This window comes from Atractosteus spatula, chromosome 12 (assembly GCF_055471065.1).
Source record: "Atractosteus spatula isolate fAtrSpa1 chromosome 12, fAtrSpa1.hap1, whole genome shotgun sequence".
Classification (NCBI taxonomy): domain Eukaryota; kingdom Metazoa; phylum Chordata; class Actinopteri; order Semionotiformes; family Lepisosteidae; genus Atractosteus; species Atractosteus spatula.
Window position 1 is genome coordinate 44,471,913 of NC_142717.1, and position 19,291 is coordinate 44,491,203.

Genomic DNA, 19,291 nt, shown 5'->3' on the forward strand with positions numbered 1-19,291 from the left:
ACGCGTCCCACTTTTTCGAGAGTCTGGAACAAGCTGCCCAGCCGTATCATTAAAACTGGCACCCAGGCTTCTCTCAAGGAACAGCTGGATGGGAATCTTGCATAAATAAACTACTAACTACCTAATGGGCAAGATGGCCCAAACTGTTTCTCTTGCTTGTTTCTTTTGTTCTAAACTTTAAAAGGTGGAGAAACAGCAGCCACTTCTTCAATATTACAACTGCTTGCTGTAGCACTGCAGTATGTGACACACCATACCAGCTCCACAATGTTGCAGCTGCAGTACAACAACATCAACCAGTCTTATGTACAATAACAGTGTCCTGTATGGATTAAGAATTAACCAATTGCATGTATTATGTCAACATTCTGCGTCCATTGGCTCATAAAATATCAACATTTACTGTATAACTCTATTTCAATCATTCAAACTTAGCATTTGTTGTTAATGTTAGAGCTCTGAGGTTGATCTTGCTCTTTCTGTTTATAATAATAGGTTGAACAGGTATCAAAAGAAGCTCTTTTCTCTTTTTTCAGTACCATACTTTATTAAAGTTGGCAAGCTTACCCAAACAGCCATAGCATTGCAACAATTTGCACAACAATGTGACGCCTCATACAGAATATCAGTGTCATTTACAAAAATACAGTTACATGTTAACACAAAAGCAATTTTCAGGTTTCTGACTGTGAAAGTTGAAACTCCAGTATCTCCATCCACAACAGTTTGTTTCTTTATTGAAAAAAGGCATATTTCTTAAAAGACAATTAAAATCAATGTGCAAGAACAACATTCACTTTTTTGTCCCAAAAGTTGCCTTGTCATTAACAAAAACATATAAATATATTTCTTTTAGAAAATTTAATAAAACTCAAATTTTATTGGAAAATAAAGGGATGATTCCCATGAGTCAAGTTCAAAACCGTGGCTCAAAATATATTACTCTGTAGTCAGTTTTGCCCCTGTTGATCTATGTTGTTTCATATATACAGGGATTTTTGTTTAATTTAGCTATTAGGGAATTTAAAACTAATTAAGTTATGCAGTATAAGTAACTGAATCCCTTTTATTCAATTAGAAATTATGAACTTACTGACTTTTATTGGGGCTATTTTGTGAAAAGAGAGGCCGAGACTTTATGAAACCGATAGCTTTATGAGCAAGACAGTGCATCTGAGACTTTACACATGATGTATTATAATAATTTTATTCAGTAGTAACCTATAAATTAATCTACTGTAGTTATCAAAAGAAGCTTTGAAATATCAAAAAATAAAAATAAAGATTATTTTGTTTCCTTACTGGAAAAAGACACAAACGTTCCCAACTCCATTAATATCTAACAAAGTAAAGAAATACTGTAAATACTTGAATTTTTGTTATATTTCAAACTACATTCTTAAGTATGACATCAAACAAATTATAACCTACAGTATTGTATTTCCATCAAAAGGAAAACGTGCAATATGTTATCCCCATAGAAGGTTGGATGTCAAAATAGGGTTTCCTATAATAAATCAAGTTTACAAAAAACAGTTTTCCATCTAATAATTGTATTCTACCATAAGAAAGCAAAAAATGTAGTATCAATCATGCATATTGGATATGGTAGTTTAAAAAATAAACATGCTAGTTCAGTGTAAATTAACTATATTAAGATAATGCATAGTTTCAGATCTTAGAACTAACAAAAATGTGCAGAAAACACCATTCATTGTAAGATTTCACAGTAACCCGCTTTAGAATATAATGCAGATAGGGGAAGTGTAAATAATTAGGTCAATTTCTTTGATAATGTTAACAACTGTTATTTTATTAAATACAATTAATTCTTAATAACTCAGAGCTTTGAAGCATTTTAAAACAAACTGGGGATATTACATCATTATTGTCTAAAGCTATTTCTGAGGCATCAACAAGTCAAGCTATGATCAGAAGTTTCTTATAAGCTCAATCCAAAATATACATGCAAGTGCATAAATACAAGTAAAAAATACACAAGTATATTTATAGATATAAATCTTTAAATGGTTAAAAATGTAGAAAGCCTGAATGTGAAGTTAGTAGTTTAATTAAATAATAAAATAAAGGCTCATAATGCAGCAGAAATTCGTGATCTTAATATCTCAGAGGACTAAGAAACATAGCGTAACAATTTGGCACGTGCTTTTCTGTGGCACAAACAAATGTGTTTCTTTGTGTCGCCTTCTGCTGTTCATAGGAATACATATGACAGTGTATGATTCCACAGTTAAGGAGATGGAAAATAGGGCTTCTAAATGAAGCTGTCTGTTTGTGACAGCTTCAAAGGGAAATCCACAGAACGAGAAGAGTGCTCCTGTGAGCAGACGCCAAAGCAGATGCTGTAAAACAACAGGGGACAGGCCTGGTACTTCGAGGGAGCGAAAGGTAGCTTGATAAACAGCCGGTCATGTGCCTGGAAAGCCCCATCCATCAGAACTTATCAGGACAAATTAATGGTGACATGCCCTGATTAAACTTGCTGTGCTCTGTAATGTTAGGCATTTTATACAGAGCTACTCGCTCACAAGAGGAAACAAATCACGGGATTTGTAAAAACTTGTGTTTGGGCTTTTTTTTTGGAATGACACGCTGGCATGTTTTTTTCTATGACATTTTCATTTTGTCATCCGTGTTTTGTGTTCTTCAAAAGAAGAGAAAATGAATTATTACATCATGTAAAACACAATGTTTTGGTCTTTTGACAATCTGACTATAAATATAAATATATAAAGGTGATACAAATATACATATCTATACTTTATCTTTTGAGCTGGAAGTATTGAAATCACAATTAAGTTAGGCCCTTCCTTAGCTAAGATGAGTATTAAATACTCACTAGCAACACTTTTAATTCAGGTTATTTTTTATCATATGCAAAATAAACTGCTTGCATTTTTTTTCCCGTTAAAGCATCATTAACATTCTCACTCAGGTGTGGCAAAAGCCAGACAGGCTTTTCTCTCTTTTTTTCTCTCATTCTGGCAACTCAAACGCTGTAGCTGGAAACATGGGGTAAAGAGGAAATCGCAATAATAATGCTGACAGCAACATGCTGTTTTAACAAACAGGGAGCCAAGCATTTGTGAAATAATATCTCGGAATTACACGGGAATACACTTTGATTTTTTTCTTACAAAATGTGATAATAAAATGTTATCACTTATTATTAATTCTGAACAGCACTAACACCTTGTAACTGTATTTGACCAGACAATATACAACATGTGTTAATGGGTAAGAGAAGAGTTCCATTTATTTGTCTCCCTTTTTGTATTCTTCAGTATTTTGTATGATCTCTTCGAGAAACCATACTTCTTTCTTTGATACTAACATTAATCTGGGATCAATTATAAACGAGCATATAAACTTAGTCCACAAATGCTGAATTTAATTGGATAGACCTGCCTCTACTGTTCAGGACTGTGCTAGCAGATCCAAAGTAACTGTATGAAAATAAACCAACCAGTGCTGGAGAAATGCAACATACTTAACCGGAAGTGCAGTACAACCGGTACTGTGCGCCAGGAGCTACACGCAAGAGAGCACGTGACATTACTCACTGGCCCATGAATGACCATAGTGTGTGAGTGGATTTGTTGACCTCTATTATTTCACGTAAAGCAGTGCCTGCAATTTAGATGTGCAACACGTTAGTGAAGTTGCAATTAAAAAACATAATTTTTGCACTTTTACTCACTGGTAAAGAAGGCGTGTGGTTTCAAAGGCTGAAAGTACTTACTGTATGTCCTGCACAAAGCCCTGCCTGAACAAATGTTTTGAAGTCAAAGCAATATTTTCACAAAGGATCATTTTGCTAAAGTAGAAGCAGAGCACTTTAGCTAGCATTGCTTAATTCACTATGATTAACCACCGGTGGCACTGTCCCAAGAACGCTAACATAGAAATCGTTTCCTCTCCACTCCCATGGTTTGGAACAGTTCACTCCATGACACAGACGTTTTTCCCCTGTCCTTCATGTTGTGAAAGAATGCAAACAGCAGTTTTAAGCACAAATAAATACATAAATAAACAGATAAATACATACACAGATTGATTCTGTGATGTGAATATTTTTAATTGGACAAAAACATTTAAAATATCACACACGCTCACTGACATTCCACGCGGAAATCAAAAACGGAGAAGTAGAAAAGACAGGACACGGGCGGAGTGCACAGATGCCTGCGCTGCCGGCTGTTAGGTACTGTAGGATCGAACGGATCTACTCCTTGCTCTGGCTCCGGCTCCGCGTTTTCCGCATGATGGAGGAAAAGAACCCAGTCCCTGGGGGAGGGCCCATCAGCACTGGAGCTTGGTTCTTGTGTGTTATTTTAATCTAGGAGGAGAAGAAAACATGGTCAGAAAAGTTATTCTTGTTTATAGTGCACAATAAATAAACACTTAAAATAATTTGTATAACATGACATTTTTACCTTCTCTATTTTGAAGCTGGCAGCAGTGCAAATTGTCTGGCAATTTATTATCATTCATAAACAGCCTGTCTACAGGCTGAAAGTGGTTTGCTGACCAACAAAAACACATTCTGTGTGCAGCGCAACTCATAAATAAAACTATAAATAGTATTGCAAAAATTAAAGGCTTCAGTTGCGTTCTGAGGCATGAGGCTCCAGGCCTTCCACCATCATTGAACCTGTTTCTAACAGCAAATCATAACAGGAGCATGATGTTGCCCAAAGAATGTTGTAACCCCAATCAGAATTACTAAGTTTTACATTAACAGTGTCTGCTGTGGTGCAGTCAATTGAAAAATTTCCATAGCATACAAAGATTCTAGATTAACATCTAGTCCCTGCGGTTCTCAAAATGCCCTACACTTTATATCAGATGATGAACTGCTAGTTTACAGTATGATAAAAATGATAGTTAATGTTCGAATGTGCAAAAAAAGAACAAAATAAAGACTCCTTACAAAGTTAGTCTATGGAAGAGCACAAAAAAAGGCTATAAGCATATTTGTTTAATAGTCTGCATATAGTCTGCATAACTACAGTATGTTATATGTAACAGGTCCTAGTAAAGATCCTTGTGGTACTCCACTAATTATATCACCCCAATCTGACCATTCACCCTTTATCTGTACTCTCTTTTTATCATCCATTAACTAGTTCTCAATACAAACACACACATTTCACTTAATGCCTTCCACCTGCAATTAATCTTTTAGGAGAATTTATCAAAAGCCTTCTGGAAATCTAAACACGCCAGGTCAGATACTGTGCGTACCCATTATGGTTGCTGCTTGCTCAAAGAACTCTTACAACTTTGTTAGGCAAGAACTACCTTTTCTAGATCCATATTGACTACTTAATAATTGTATAATTTGGATATTATTTCCAAAAATAGATAAACAGATGGTGATCCTCTAGTTTAGTTCTTATTATTTAGTTCCATCGTATTAAACATAACAGAAATCAGATGTATTGCTCTCCAGGTCCCTGGGTACTACCCCTGTCTTAAATGACTGTTGGAAGAGTTGCGTCAATGCCTTCTGTAAAACATCTCTTGTTTCCTTCTTTACAATTATAGGATATTATGAGATAGGGCTTTGTAGATTTTCTAATCTTCAGTGCTTTTTGTACCTGGAACAATTCTGCCTCTTCTAAGCTATTACTATATAATACTTAAAAATAACCTTGTTCTTCTGCTGTTTGGGCCATGTCTGTGTGGTGAGCACGAGTCAATGTGCACCATGCATACTGTTAACAGGGCTCAGGCCGTGAAGGAGCTCCTATGGGTATTTTTTACTTTGGTGCTGCACCATTGGCATCAATACAAGTGGAAAATTACATTATTAAAAATGTGTCACTAATATACTGTAAAAACCACAGTTATACTGTGCATATGCTATGTTTTTCATTTTCATGAAGTCACGAGGAAAGGTCACAAATGAAAGGCCATCTAGCTCATCATGCCGACAGGGTTGGTTGTAGGCTGCTCTTCTAATTATTTCATCCAAACGTTTTTGAAGGATCTCAAGCAATAAGTACAGTATACCCTCTCTTTACCTGACTAATGGAGGGGTAGGAGTGTCCGGTAAAGAGAGGGCATACTGTTAAATTACAGAGCCTAAAAACACACTCATAAATGAGAATTATGCTTTCTGAATATGTATATCCATGACTGTGCTATATATAAAAACAATATATTATTGTGAATTACATTTGTAATTCTAAAAATAATACATTGTATTGATGAGAGACCAGTCTCGTCTGTATTGTACATTTGGGATAATATGATGCCTTCAGCTTGTATTAATTAATTAATTTTCTTAAGGAACAGTTCTATCTCTTCAGTGGTGCCCTCAAAGCTTCACTATAAGTTTTGTTCTTTTTTTATTTTGGGATAATTTAAATACAGACGGATGTCTGATGATGAATTGCTCAAATAAGATTTTGTCCATTAAATCTAAAGTCCATTAAAGTGCAGTCTATTAAAGATACAGTAGGGTTTACTGTATCATTGTTGCTGATACTGTATCATTGACTGGGGAGCTTATAAATTGTATTAATTTAATCAAAATATGTTGGGTTTATAATTCTTTAATTCTCTGTTTCTCACTTTTATAGTTAGATTATCTGGAGTATTCAAAATACTGAGTTAATTGTTTTAAATACTGGACTAATTTATATACAGTACTGTACATATAATGTTTTATGCATGTGTGATTGAGAGGTCAACAAAGTATTGGGCATATGGTATATGCATAAGAAATATTCATTATCTTATAAAAGTACATAATAGTTAAATATGTTAAAATTAAATGACCATATTCTGGAAGAGTTAAAATGTCAGAAATGGTGAGATTAAATTGCCATATCTCCTAATAGTAACATTCCTAAGACGAACACATCTAGAATATTCTGTAAAATTAAACAAGACATTTAATGAGAGCTTTGTCAGCTCCCAGCTAATTGAAACCAATTATCAAGGTGGCATTTTGATGCCAACTTTAAGATACATTGTAAGATAATAAATGATACTCATTATGTAATAAAAAGGTCAAATCATGCCTTAGGGGCCAGTGACGTTAACATTTTGCACAGAACACTTTGAGACATTTTCATTAGTGAAAGTAAATCCAAAGAGAGATCAATCAGCTATTAAATATCAGTTGTCGGCTACTTTCAAACTATTGTTGACTAGAAAAAAGGTATTTAGTTTATAAAACATCCTTTGCATTTTACAGACATTTTTAACATGATCAAAAACATCTAATCTAACATCCAATAACCTTTAAGATCAACATCTAAGAAACAATTAAGGAAACATAATAAATTGAAAATAACATGAAGGGTACTATATGTTTAATAACAGTGTTATATTTAAAACATAGCAGTTAAGATTACTACAGTATATGCACATCGTTGATATGCCTCTGTCAAATTGCTTGATATTCCTGTCCTCTGCTGTCCACATCCATCTCCCTGCAGGAATCCCCTGTTTAATTTAAATGCAAGCCATGTTGGGTCTCGGACATGGGGTACCACAAGTATGAGCCTTATCAGTGACTTCTGATCCCTGTTTTATTGTCTTCCCGGTACTGTCGTTTGTGATGACACAGTAATTCGAAGTCTGTGACTCCACAAGAAAAAGTGTGCAATTCACTGTGGCCAAAAGCACACCTTTTCCACATGCCGCTCCCTCTGTGCTTTACAGTGGGAACAGCATGGGTGTGTTTGTGTAGTTCTCCCTTCTGCTGCCACAGGGCAGTTTTCCCATTTCAGTCTCAGCAGACTGCAGCACACAATCTCATCGGGTGTTCTTGGTGGTTCTGTTGTAACAAGAGATGTTTGCTGACAGAGTTGTTCAGAATGCAAGAAGGCCTATTGCATTAATGACAATTTAGCCAGGTAATAATAGTTACCTAAAAAGACCTCATTAGGTTTCACATAAAAACACTTCACATTACCATGACTCTATTAGTGTCCGAAGTTTTGTTTTTTAAGACGAGAACTGCTCCCAACACAATTTGCTCATACAAATGAGAGGACATGACAAGAGGAAGTGTGGTACAAAGCAAGTTTTGTAATATGGTTGGAAATGAGCAAACATTTATATAGCGACAGTAGTTTCAGAAAAAAATACAATGTGAAGTCGGTTAATTACATGACATGATTACAACTTCTTGAATTTCTTACATCGCCAATCATTCTAGAATTTGCCAGCTACTTTTTTCTTTTATATCTACTGCATCACTTAGCTAACTTCCTGGAGCACAAATCTTTCATTTCTAAACCTTAAATACTGAGTATAACAACAGGACTGGTCTCCTTGTTCTGTACCCCCTTGTTGAGATACTCATATCAACCACTGACAATGAGTGATAATTGGAATAGGGACAAGTGTCCACATCTCTAGGTTTGGACTTATTTGAAGCTGGCCTCTAGCATCCCTGACCATCAGTGTATCCACTTCAGTTTTACTCACAAGACATAATTGACTACTCTGAGATGGGCCCTAATAGGTCTCACTGACAGCCCGAAGTCTGCTCTGTGTCCTCAGGGAGTGACAGCGAAGTGGGAATGTTTCTTTGTGGCTGTGTTTCGGGCGCAGGTCTCTTCAAGTTCTGTCTGCTGAGATGAAAGACAATATCCTTTGTTCTCCACTGTTTCAGCCGTTGAATGACAACTCATCGTAAGACTTATCTGTGTAGCAGAGGCCTGTTGGCTGATGCACAGAGGATGGCAGCCTAGAGTTTCACACCTGGCATCAGTAGGTCCTTTGCCCTCTTGCTGGTGTACAGGCGGAGCTTCTCCACTGCTTGGTTCCATGGATACAGGGTGGATACTGTGTGAGGCTGGGGTGAGGCAGTGGACACCACTAAAGGCCGCGACTAAATCCTGCGGTCTGATGGGGATTCTTTGGCTCCTCTGTGGCTGGGAAGCAAGAGGGTGCCCACCCAGGCAGAGAAGATGGGATTGGGGTATTGGGCATGGTTTACCACTGGGTGAGGTTTTTGGGGATGGGGGGGAGATAAATAGGATTGTCCTTTTGCTTCTTTTTTTTTCAGGCTGTATTGTACACCCTCCCTTGAAAAAAAAAAGATCTGATTCCACGAGAAATTGTTTGGCCAATGATCTGTAAAAATGGTAGGTATTATTTAACTTTCTTTAGTTTGCTCACAGTGCACTCATACTGCTAAGGTAAATATACAGGGACGTGACTGGAAGCCTTTAATACTGCTTGATGTATTCTGGTACTGGATATTGTTACTGCAGCCACTGCCATTTTTATATTTCTTTCTGGGTCAAACACTGCCTGGGAGATAATTTTCTGCTGGAAAACTTTGAAACATTCTTTAGCTGAGTAACCTTTAATTATTTTATTTCCATTTTATTTTTTCATATAGTAAATAAGTAATTAATAAGTAAATATAGTAACAGCCAAATATGCCAATTAAATACTGAATATTTGTCACCATGGGGAACTTCAAGATCCTTCGACAGTCTGATTTAATCTATTTTTGAAAAACCACAGTATGTATTTACTAGTCTTATAACACAGTACTTCAATATGGTGTTTCTGTAAACTGTTAAACACAGGTAAAATCTGTGGGGTATTGTCATTACATGTGAACCCACTGTGAAAGTGATGCATATACAGTTTTAAAATATTGTAAATGATTGATTGTTTACCAAGTTTTCACTAATAGGTCTAACAGAGTCTTTAAATTAATAGAGCTGTCATGCTTTATATTGTTAGAGAACCAGTGAATAACCAAAATGGAAATTGTACTGCTTTTCAAATGTGATGCTTTCAGAAAATTTACATTTAATTGGCATTAACAAAAAACTTTTAATGATCACAAATTAAATGCAAATTTATCAAAAGTTATAGCACAGTGAAACAGAAAAAATGTTGTTTTGCATGTTAATACACTCTTCTGAAGTGTGTAAAAGCACACAAGCAGTAAATTAAATGTCAGTTTTTCTCCAGATTTTGAACTAAAAGTGACGGTAGATTATGTATTGGTAAACAAACATAATTAACCAGATTAAGACATGTGAGAATAGAATGATAAAGAGAGAACATTACTGGCTGTTTCTAAGCAGACATAACCAAGCAAACCTGTTATACACAGACCACACAACACAAAATACCAATGAATGAATAGCATAATAGGAAAAATATGTATTATACTGTATATGTATAAAGATAGAGCATATTTTACATAAATACTGGTAAATTCATTTAATTTCATGGTTTAAAAATCCTGATATAAGACATGAATAGTTATAGAGAACTGTATTTTACAAATAATGCCAGTTTTCTAAAACAATTCTGTGTGTTTTTTTCTTCTAGAAAAGCCTCTGTAATACTATGTTCTGTAAGTAATCATTTTGTTTGATTTTACTGTGTATCACTTTTGGTGAAGGTGCGTTTCTGCCAAGCCAAGTCACACACCATTTAAAGCAATTTAGAAAGAAGATGTTGGTATCTGGTGACAGCAGGACCATTCCTCACATTACATCCCCCTGTCCCACACAGAGAAAGCTCTTTCTAACGCCTGGAAAGAAATGCACCAAAGAGTACAAAATCTGGGATCCCCTTGTGACCGACTCAATCAAAGACTTCATATGTCTTCTTCACTGGCTAACAGAACAGTAATATCATTGCAATTAATATTTCTCCTGACAATGATCAAATTATCCAATACAGTAAGTCTCAGTCATTTTGCTTCAGGAATTCAAGACAAATCGAGTGGTACCTTAAACAGATGAATGGTACATGAAGAAACAAGAAGAAACAAGTAGAATGGTACATGAAGAAACAAGAAGAAACAACTCTTTCTCGGAAAGAGTAGGGGTGAGCAAGATCAAGAACTGAATGTTTTCTGAGCACGTCTGCAGGCAGGTGGCTCAGCAGGAGGTGAAAAGTGGGAGACCAGGAGAGATGTTTGTAAGACAGAGCTAAGTGACTGGCTGCCAAAATGGTATCACCCATCATACACTGATTAGCATGCACAGCAATCTGGAAAGTAATTATTAAATGTGTTAGTTTTATTTGCTTATCGCTTCTGATTTTTTTACCGATGATTAACCTATCTTTCAGAGCTGCTGCCTCTGGCCTAAAATTCAACAGCCGTCACAATAAATGAAGTTCTGGTTAAAAGAATCAGAATGTATATTCATGATAACTGAATATGATTGAATTTTTACTTACAGTGCAAGGGGTCTGCATCCAGGGTTCTCCATCAATTTGCATTGGAAGAAATTTGCTGGTCCTACAATAAAGGAAGGAAATCATATACCTTTTGCAAAGCACTGTGAGATAAATCACCCTGCAACTCACAACTGGCAGCCTACCGAGGCTCAGCAGGTGTGAGTCTGACCAGTACCTGGATGGGAGACTTCCTGGGAAGGCAAAGCGTGCTGCTGAAAGAGGTGTTAGTGGGGCCAGTAGGGGGCGCTCACCCTGCAGTCCGTGTGGTCCTAATGCCCAGGTATAGTGATGGGGATGCTATACTAAGGTGCCATTTTTTAGATAACATGTAAAACCAATGTTCCGTTTCTCCATGGTCATTAAAAATCTCAGGGCGTTTCTCGGAAAGAGTAGGGGTGCTAAGTCCCATGTCCTGGTCAAACGTGCCCCTGTCCTTTACCAATCATGGCCTCCAAGTAATCCCATCTATGAACTGGCTTCATTACTCTGTTCTCTTCCCCACAGAGAGCTGGTGTGTAGTGAGCGTACTGGAGCCCTTTTGCTGCTGCCAAAGCAGGGTGGGTACTACATCATCCAGGTGGGGCTGCACATCGGTGGTGGTGGAGGGGATCCCCATTACCTGTAAAGCGCTTTGAGTGGTGTGTCCAGAAAAGTGCTATATAATTGTAAGGTTTATGATTATTATTGTTGTTATTTTCAATAGTATATTGAAGTCTTGAGAGTAAGAATGACGGAAGAAAATCTGAAATCTGTGTTCCCATTAAAACAGCTTATTCAGTTAAGAATCAAGCCTCCATTTGTGTAGCAGAATGGATACTTAGTGCACCATGTATAACATACAGTAGCAGCCTACAGTCAATTTAAATGGTTAAATGATAAATGTGTGAAGAATTTCAAGTGACTGGTGTTTCATAGATGAAAGTGCTGTCACTGCTGTGCTGTTGGCAATCTGAGTTGCCAGTACTGGGACAGGAGAACTCTAAGGAAAAACAGATTATTTTCACAAGTGAACCAGTAAGAGGGGCTCTTTCCACCTGGACCAGAAGGAACACTGCGTCATAAGATGAGCCGTTCTTTGGAAAGAACGTTAAATGGAGGTCCTAACTTCTTGGTCATTAAAATTCCCAGCACTCTTTGTCAAGAGCAGGAATGAAGCAATTTCTGATGTGTTGTGGGGCACTTCAATGGGTGGTGTATAACGTTTTTCCCTTTCTATATTTCTAAAGCTTTGAGATCCTTCAAGATCAAGGGCTTTTATTGATTATTATTATGTAGGAACACCTGTATATCTCACCTTATGGTAGCAGAAGAACACTGGGCAAGTCTTCTCCCTGCACTTTTCAAACCTGTGTATATCTGCCCCATCTCCATAGCTCCTTCTAGTCCAACTACTTCGAAAAGCTGATCAGATGGATCTATAAACAGAAGGGAAGAAGACTCTAACATTTAATTTGAAATGAAAATAATTCAAATTGAACTTGTATTATTTGTTTATAACTAAATTTAAAAATGTGCTCAAAGCAAAACCATAAGATCATGTTGGTATTAATGCATGTTTTGGTTTTGGACTAACTAGTGAAAAATAAATACCAAATAATTAGACAGGGGATTCTCTGAGCATAATAACAGTGTGAAGTGAAAGGTTGGTGCTGTTTGTGTTTTTTTAGTGTTTTTGAAGTTATGAACATTGATTTTTCCTCTGTTGGAAGCACAGTGTCTTACTGAGGCCATCTGTTCCTCAGTGCTTCAGTGTTAGGGGTACTTCTTCTCATTGTGTGCATCTGAATGTACTGCTCATAGTCACTGTAATTAACTGAACTATGTTACATGCTGTAAATAAAACCACTGGAGCTCAAGAAAGGATGTCTGGTTTGATGTTTCACCATTAGAAAACTAAAGGTTTTCAGTAACACAGAGTAGAGGTGATGTTTTCTCAGAAAAAGAAAAGCATAGTGATTATTCTTTTATTTTAATGTAGTTGTAAATATTCTTTCACATGACACATGGTGAACATGAGTGGTGAGAGAGAACAGGGCAAACATACTGCTCATTACTAGTCCTATTCCCACAGTGAGCTTTAAAATGCTAACATGGCAGTACAGTTTACAGAGAATTTCTAAAAACTGGTGCCTGAACATTGCTGATTTTTCTAAGAACTTCTAATACAAGGAAGCAAGAATTATTTATCATGAAATTCAAAGCCTTGATGGCACCTTTATTCTCTCAAAAGATGCACTTTCATATGTTTTTCATGTTCTCTTTAACACCACTACCTATATAGTAGGTAAGTCTTTTCAAAACAAGCATTGATTCAGTGAACAGGAGCAATCCTGTAGCTTTCAAAACTTACAGTAGATTAACATAAGCATTCACTCTGAAGATGCTGTATTTATGTACAGTACAATAAAACCCTGGATTAAATTTATTTGGTGTAATCCAGATATAAATGCATGGTCATAAATGTATTAATAATTTCAGTAACATATTGATCAGTACAGATCACATGTTTCTTTAAGCTTTTAGTCATCTTTTGTTGTAGATACAGTAGGTTCTGGGTGGATTTTGACAAACATAAAGAATCAATACTACTGATGAATTGACTTTCTTTTTCACACTTTTAGAATATTATAGACATGTCTGAAACAGATATGAATGGTAGAACTAAAATTTTAATTATGGATCAAATCTGATGAAAATTTTGGTATTCAGAGGAAAAATAAAAACACTCATACTGTAAATGTCGAACAGGCTAAACTGAATATTTTGCAACATGTCTGCCCTCACAACTGTGGATTGGTAATTAACGTAAAACATACAGTACTATTATTAATAATATATGTGATCTCACTTTGTTCATTATTTTCTTCATAAATGCTAAGTGTCATTTTGTAAAAAGGATTATCACATTATCTTGGCTGATGCGATTGGTCTTTGTGGTTTGGCGTAAATAGAAAGGCATTGAAAATTAATTTGTATGAGCCATAGACAGGCTTGCTGAAACATGGACAATGTAATAATTTAATTAAAACCCATTCATTTATATCGAGTGTTTTTTGCAGTCAATGCACTCAAGCACAGAACAAAAGTTATTCTAGAAATATGGGTGAAAAGCCTTCGGAGTACCGGCACGTTCAAATTTAGACAATTTTTCTAGTGTGCTTATTTTGGGTGATATTTTCATAATGTTAAGTGATGTACTGTATCCTAGTTTTGTGCAACACAGTAGCAGTTGCATCGAATAACCGTGAGCCTGGTAAGTCTTCAGTGATAATGCCTGATCCCTGTCAATGAGAAACAGATCTCTCTCATTCTAGAAATCCATGAAGCCCTAGAATAACTCCACTCTCTCTTTTAAAGCAGGGATAAAAGTACTATACTTCTCTGCTGTAAAACGGTTTGAGCATAAACCCAATAATGCTGAAATCCTCAACCAGTGCTGATAAAAAGTGTGCTCTAACTTTGAACATTTTGATGCTTTCAGTAGTAATTTTCCCAAATTAATTGGATTATAAAATTAATTGGATTATTTTTAACACCAGATTTACTGTACTTAGACTGATATCTATGTTGCCAAACCACATTATTAGAAATTTTCAAAACTTATTTTGTCTGAAACATTAAGCCAGCAGACATTATTTTTTATTGTCATAATTACATAAGAACAGAAGAATGACAGGAGACCATTTGGCCTGTCTGGCTTGTTCATTTTTTTATTAGCTAATTGATCTGGGGATCTCATCCAGCTGTTTCTTGAAAGATGCCAAGGTGCAGTATAAACATTAACAACTTAGCTGAGTAGGTTCTTTCAGGTTCCCACAACAATATGTGTAAAGAAGTGACTTGTATTCTCAATTTTATATATTTTTACATGGTTTGGTAAAAAAAGTATGAATAACATCTTTTTGAGGTTTATAATGCTGCTGCTATTTTATATGTAAAAGCTCCCTTTACCTTCATTTTCTAGAAAATTCTAGAAAAAAATACAACAATATTTTCTTATGTACAGTATGTTGTAATATTTGTGTAAAAAAAACTCACAAACCTGTTGGGGTGCTGGTTTAACAAGATATAAAGACAGACTAAAAGTGTACGAGCAGTTCACCTTTACGTATTAAAAACTACTGCAGTAACATTGTTTCACTTTTTCAGAATTTAAGGAAAAAAAACAAACAAACATTAAACAAACGTGCTGGCTGCTCACCCTACGGAAGTGTTTATACTGGTTAATCCCTAAGCATCATGGAATTGTGTTGAAAACTGAGAACAGGAAGCACTCCTTTACCCGAGTGGTTGTGGGAGGGCGGCACAAGCTGTACGGTCGTGCTGTTGAACCCGATACCTGGGTTTCTTTCAGGACATGGGTCCTGGATCAGTTAGCTACTACCAAACGGGTCTGGTGGGCCGAACGGCTTCCTCTTAAAACCGCCTACAACCTGTTTGTAACATTGTCAAAGGTTTACTATGCTTGTTTGAGAACAATAACAGTCTGACGGTAATTCCTCAGGTAAAACAATTTGTCCCGCGCAGGATCCGTACATGGATATTTCTAAGGAGGAAATGCTTCGGTTATGTACAGAGAGCCTCCCCTTGTTATTCTGTCTGTGAATGAGCTGCTGCTAGCCTGTGTGGGAACGTATGCACAGCTCTCTGACTCCCATGCCCTTTTTTATAAACCCAGCTGCTTCACGTGTCTCCTCACATTAGCACTGTCAGTAAACAACGGCCAGGATGATGAACGGTTGCTGATGTCAGCTCTTTGTGAATGGTATGCAGCAAAAGGCTGACCTTTCACACATACATGTTGTGGTGACATCCTCGGTCAACAGCTTCTCTCGTTACAAAACTTATATAACAAGCTTATACAATATATAAGCTTAATGATATAATAAGCTTATATATAAGAGTAATGTTATCCAGTTATGGATATATTCAGGTAGGGGCCCATAGAATCTTAAAAGAGCCCCATTAATCAGAAGTTAAGAAATCACTTATCAATTATAAGGGGAACACGACACACATCTTCTCTCTTTTTACTACATAACAGTATGCTGTATGTTCTTATTTTTATCAGGGGAAATTTAAGCAACTGCTGTGCAAATTAAAAAAACTTTTTGAATATAGATTTTGCAAATCAAGAATGATAATAAAAATGAAATAAGAATGAACTGGATTTAGGGTACACAGCACTTTCATTCCAAAGGATCCCAAAGTGCTTTGCACACAGGAGTGGACCCACTTCATGCACCACTGAAGAGCAGCAGCCATTCTGCACCCAGGTAGTGAAGGGCAAAATCACTTCACCAGTTGACTTAAGAGAGGCCTTCCAGTAGGCTAGATTGCAAAAGACCAGAGGAAAATTGAACTGAGACCAGTGTACACCCCTTCTTTTACAAACTGTGCCATGGGGTCTTTTAAGACCCAAAGGACACCACCTGCTACAGCACAGTGTCCCTTCGGTTACCATACCGGAGCAATGGATTGGAGATCCTGGTCTAAAGTGAAGACTGCCACCTACTGGTCCCCACTATAATGTTCAAAATAAACTCAAAGCACGAGTATTCTGCGGACAAGAATCATAAATTGAATTTCAGATTGATACAGACCTTGGTGGTTAAGCCGTAACTTATTTTTTAAAAATACAGTTCATTATTAATAAACCCTTCTTTGAAAAATCATTAATTTGTGTTAATGTCTGTGGGGAACAGGACTTCATAATTCCGCAACCATACATATTAATCTGGCTTTGAAAGCAAGAGATCTCAGTTGATTTATGAACAAAATGTCCTACATTATATCTTACAGTTGAAATGTAATCTTTTTTTCCCCATATAATACCTTCTACTGTACTTCTAACGAAATCAATGCTCTGTATTCTTCTGTAAAATAAGTTCAAATTTACTCACATCAATTAATGGGAAAGTTAAAATTAAGCAATGGGGAGAGAATAACTAGATGAGTTGAATTAATTTTCAACTTTCTGAAATGCCACAGTCTTTCATTTAGTAATTCTTGTATTGACTATAAAAATGGAAATAAATATAAAATATAGAATTGTGCTTCTAGTATACAGTAAAACAACATTTAATACATGTTTCTGAAGGCCTTGCATGTACAGTAAAATAGTCAAATGACATGCTCATTCTGAGCCCTCTTTTCCTTTTAAGGGAATGCGAAATCATCCACATGCTTTTGAATATGTGTTGCATTTAACCGCAAAATTAAATCCATATCTACATGTGACATTTCTGGGCCTCTAATATTTGGTAATAATTTATCAAAAGCCACATGTTGTATATACTGTAAATAGTGCTAGCATGACAAGTCAAAACAGAAAAAAGGAATTTGCCTCTCTGTCACAACAACAATAATAATAATAAACCATTTGCTCTCTGAAGCTCTATTGGCAGTCTAAAGCTTCCTTCACTGGGTCATATCTTTGTGCTCCACAGAAATCACTCTTTATCGCAGCAGCTGCATCCTGCCTCATCTTTCCTCTCTTTTAGACAGTGTCTGGCCTTGTGCCAGGACTCCATTAGAACTTGTCTTTACCAATTCTGTTCCCACAAGCACTCAGAGAAACACAAAACTGTTATCAGGTAATTGAATGTAATTCCTGATAATCAAAAAACTTCAGGTCAATGCAAGCATGTTGCCAGTTACAACACAAGGAGCTCCGCACACGATTTTGTTAGATTTTGACCGTCGTATTTAAATTAATTGCCTATGCATAATATTTTTATTGGTGTAAAATTGTTTGTTGCCACCAACAATAGACCATAATAGAGGAGTAAATACAAATTATAAAAATAAATTATACTATATTGTTATTCTAAGGCATGAATTATACTAAAAATAAATATTCCAAAAAATAAGAACCAATGCAATAGTTATAGTTATCTGTACTATATAAATCATATGATAAACTACAAAAGGTCATTAACTGAAGTGAAACAGAAGGTGAAAATAGAAAACCCAGAAATTTATGCTTAAAAGTCTTGAAATTCCCAATAGCCAATCATAAAATAAAATTGCACTTCACCATTTGAAAGGATCCCAGTGCTTAGATTTGCATGGGGGTTGTCTTGCACTACTACAATAGTAAATTAATAATTTACTCTGACGTGCTGTTCACGCCAGGATTCCCAGAGTGCTTTGCAATGAAAACAGTTAGAGAAGCCATTAGCTCAACACACAATCCAAGTGCAGAACAAGCTGAAGCATAATGTAAACATGTTGTGATTTAAAAGATTGTTTTTGTCTTAATTAAGGCCAGGGGTTTTAATTTAGAGTGGAATGGAAGTCCAAGGCAAAGCTAACAGTTCCCCCTGATATTAATCAAGGTTTATGAGCCAGTGTTCATTGTCTACTCATCTCACAGGCAAGGGAATATGGAGCCTGTACTGTACATCCTGCCAGTATAGATCCAGTCTATGCAGGACCTGGTTTAAATCAATTTTCCCTTATGTGTTTTAATATGCATTATTTTCTTTGCAGTTTCTGTTTACGATTTTTTAAGATTTGGCACATAAACAGAAACTGTATTGAGATACAACGCTCTTCTACTGATGAAACTGATTTGCAAAGCCATGATCCCCATCAACCAAATTGACTGAGCAGTATTCTGAACATGTGCTTTTCTGTTAAGTGATCCCTTGTTTTTTTATGTATGTAAAAAAGCGCTTGTGAAATAAATGTCCATATAAGGGTCTATTTTTGTAAGCAAAGCACAGAATGGAACGAAGAGATCAGGAACTCTGCAGCTGTGGCATTTGTAACGGATAAAACAGTTCGGTGTTTCTAAACAATAAACAAGATTCTCGTGCCAAGGAATGAGAACAAGGTAAATTTTCTTGTCAGTCCCATGACACATGAGAACAAAGTAGGGAAACAGAGCAGTTTTATCTTGGCCAAATGGCAGAACATTGCCAAGAAAGGCATTCTTGCACTCCAGCCCCTAAGAGCCAGATCTGGCCTGTAGGGTAGATGCTGGAGTTTCTAGAAGCCACATTTACGACTAAAGTCCTGCTTTACAACAATCATTTTGAACCAGGCAACTGCCACCTCTCTGCCAATATAACTTCGG

At 36.3% G+C, this 19,291-nt stretch overlaps 1 protein-coding gene across 1 annotated transcript in view; it reads right to left on the reverse strand.

The window, feature by feature from the left end:
* Window positions 1–520: 520 nt before the first annotated feature.
* dgkb (diacylglycerol kinase, beta) overlaps window positions 521–19,291 on the reverse strand; it is a 100,005-nt gene continuing 81,234 nt past the window's right edge. Inside the window, exons 22-24 of the mRNA XM_088929133.1 lie at window positions 12,503–12,623; window positions 11,209–11,269; window positions 521–4,360 (exon numbers count right to left, since the gene is read on the reverse strand). Coding sequence (XP_088785259.1) covers window positions 4,247–4,360; window positions 11,209–11,269; window positions 12,503–12,623 — 296 coding nt within the window. The 3' untranslated portion in view covers window positions 521–4,246. The remainder of the gene's footprint in view (window positions 4,361–11,208; window positions 11,270–12,502; window positions 12,624–19,291) is intronic.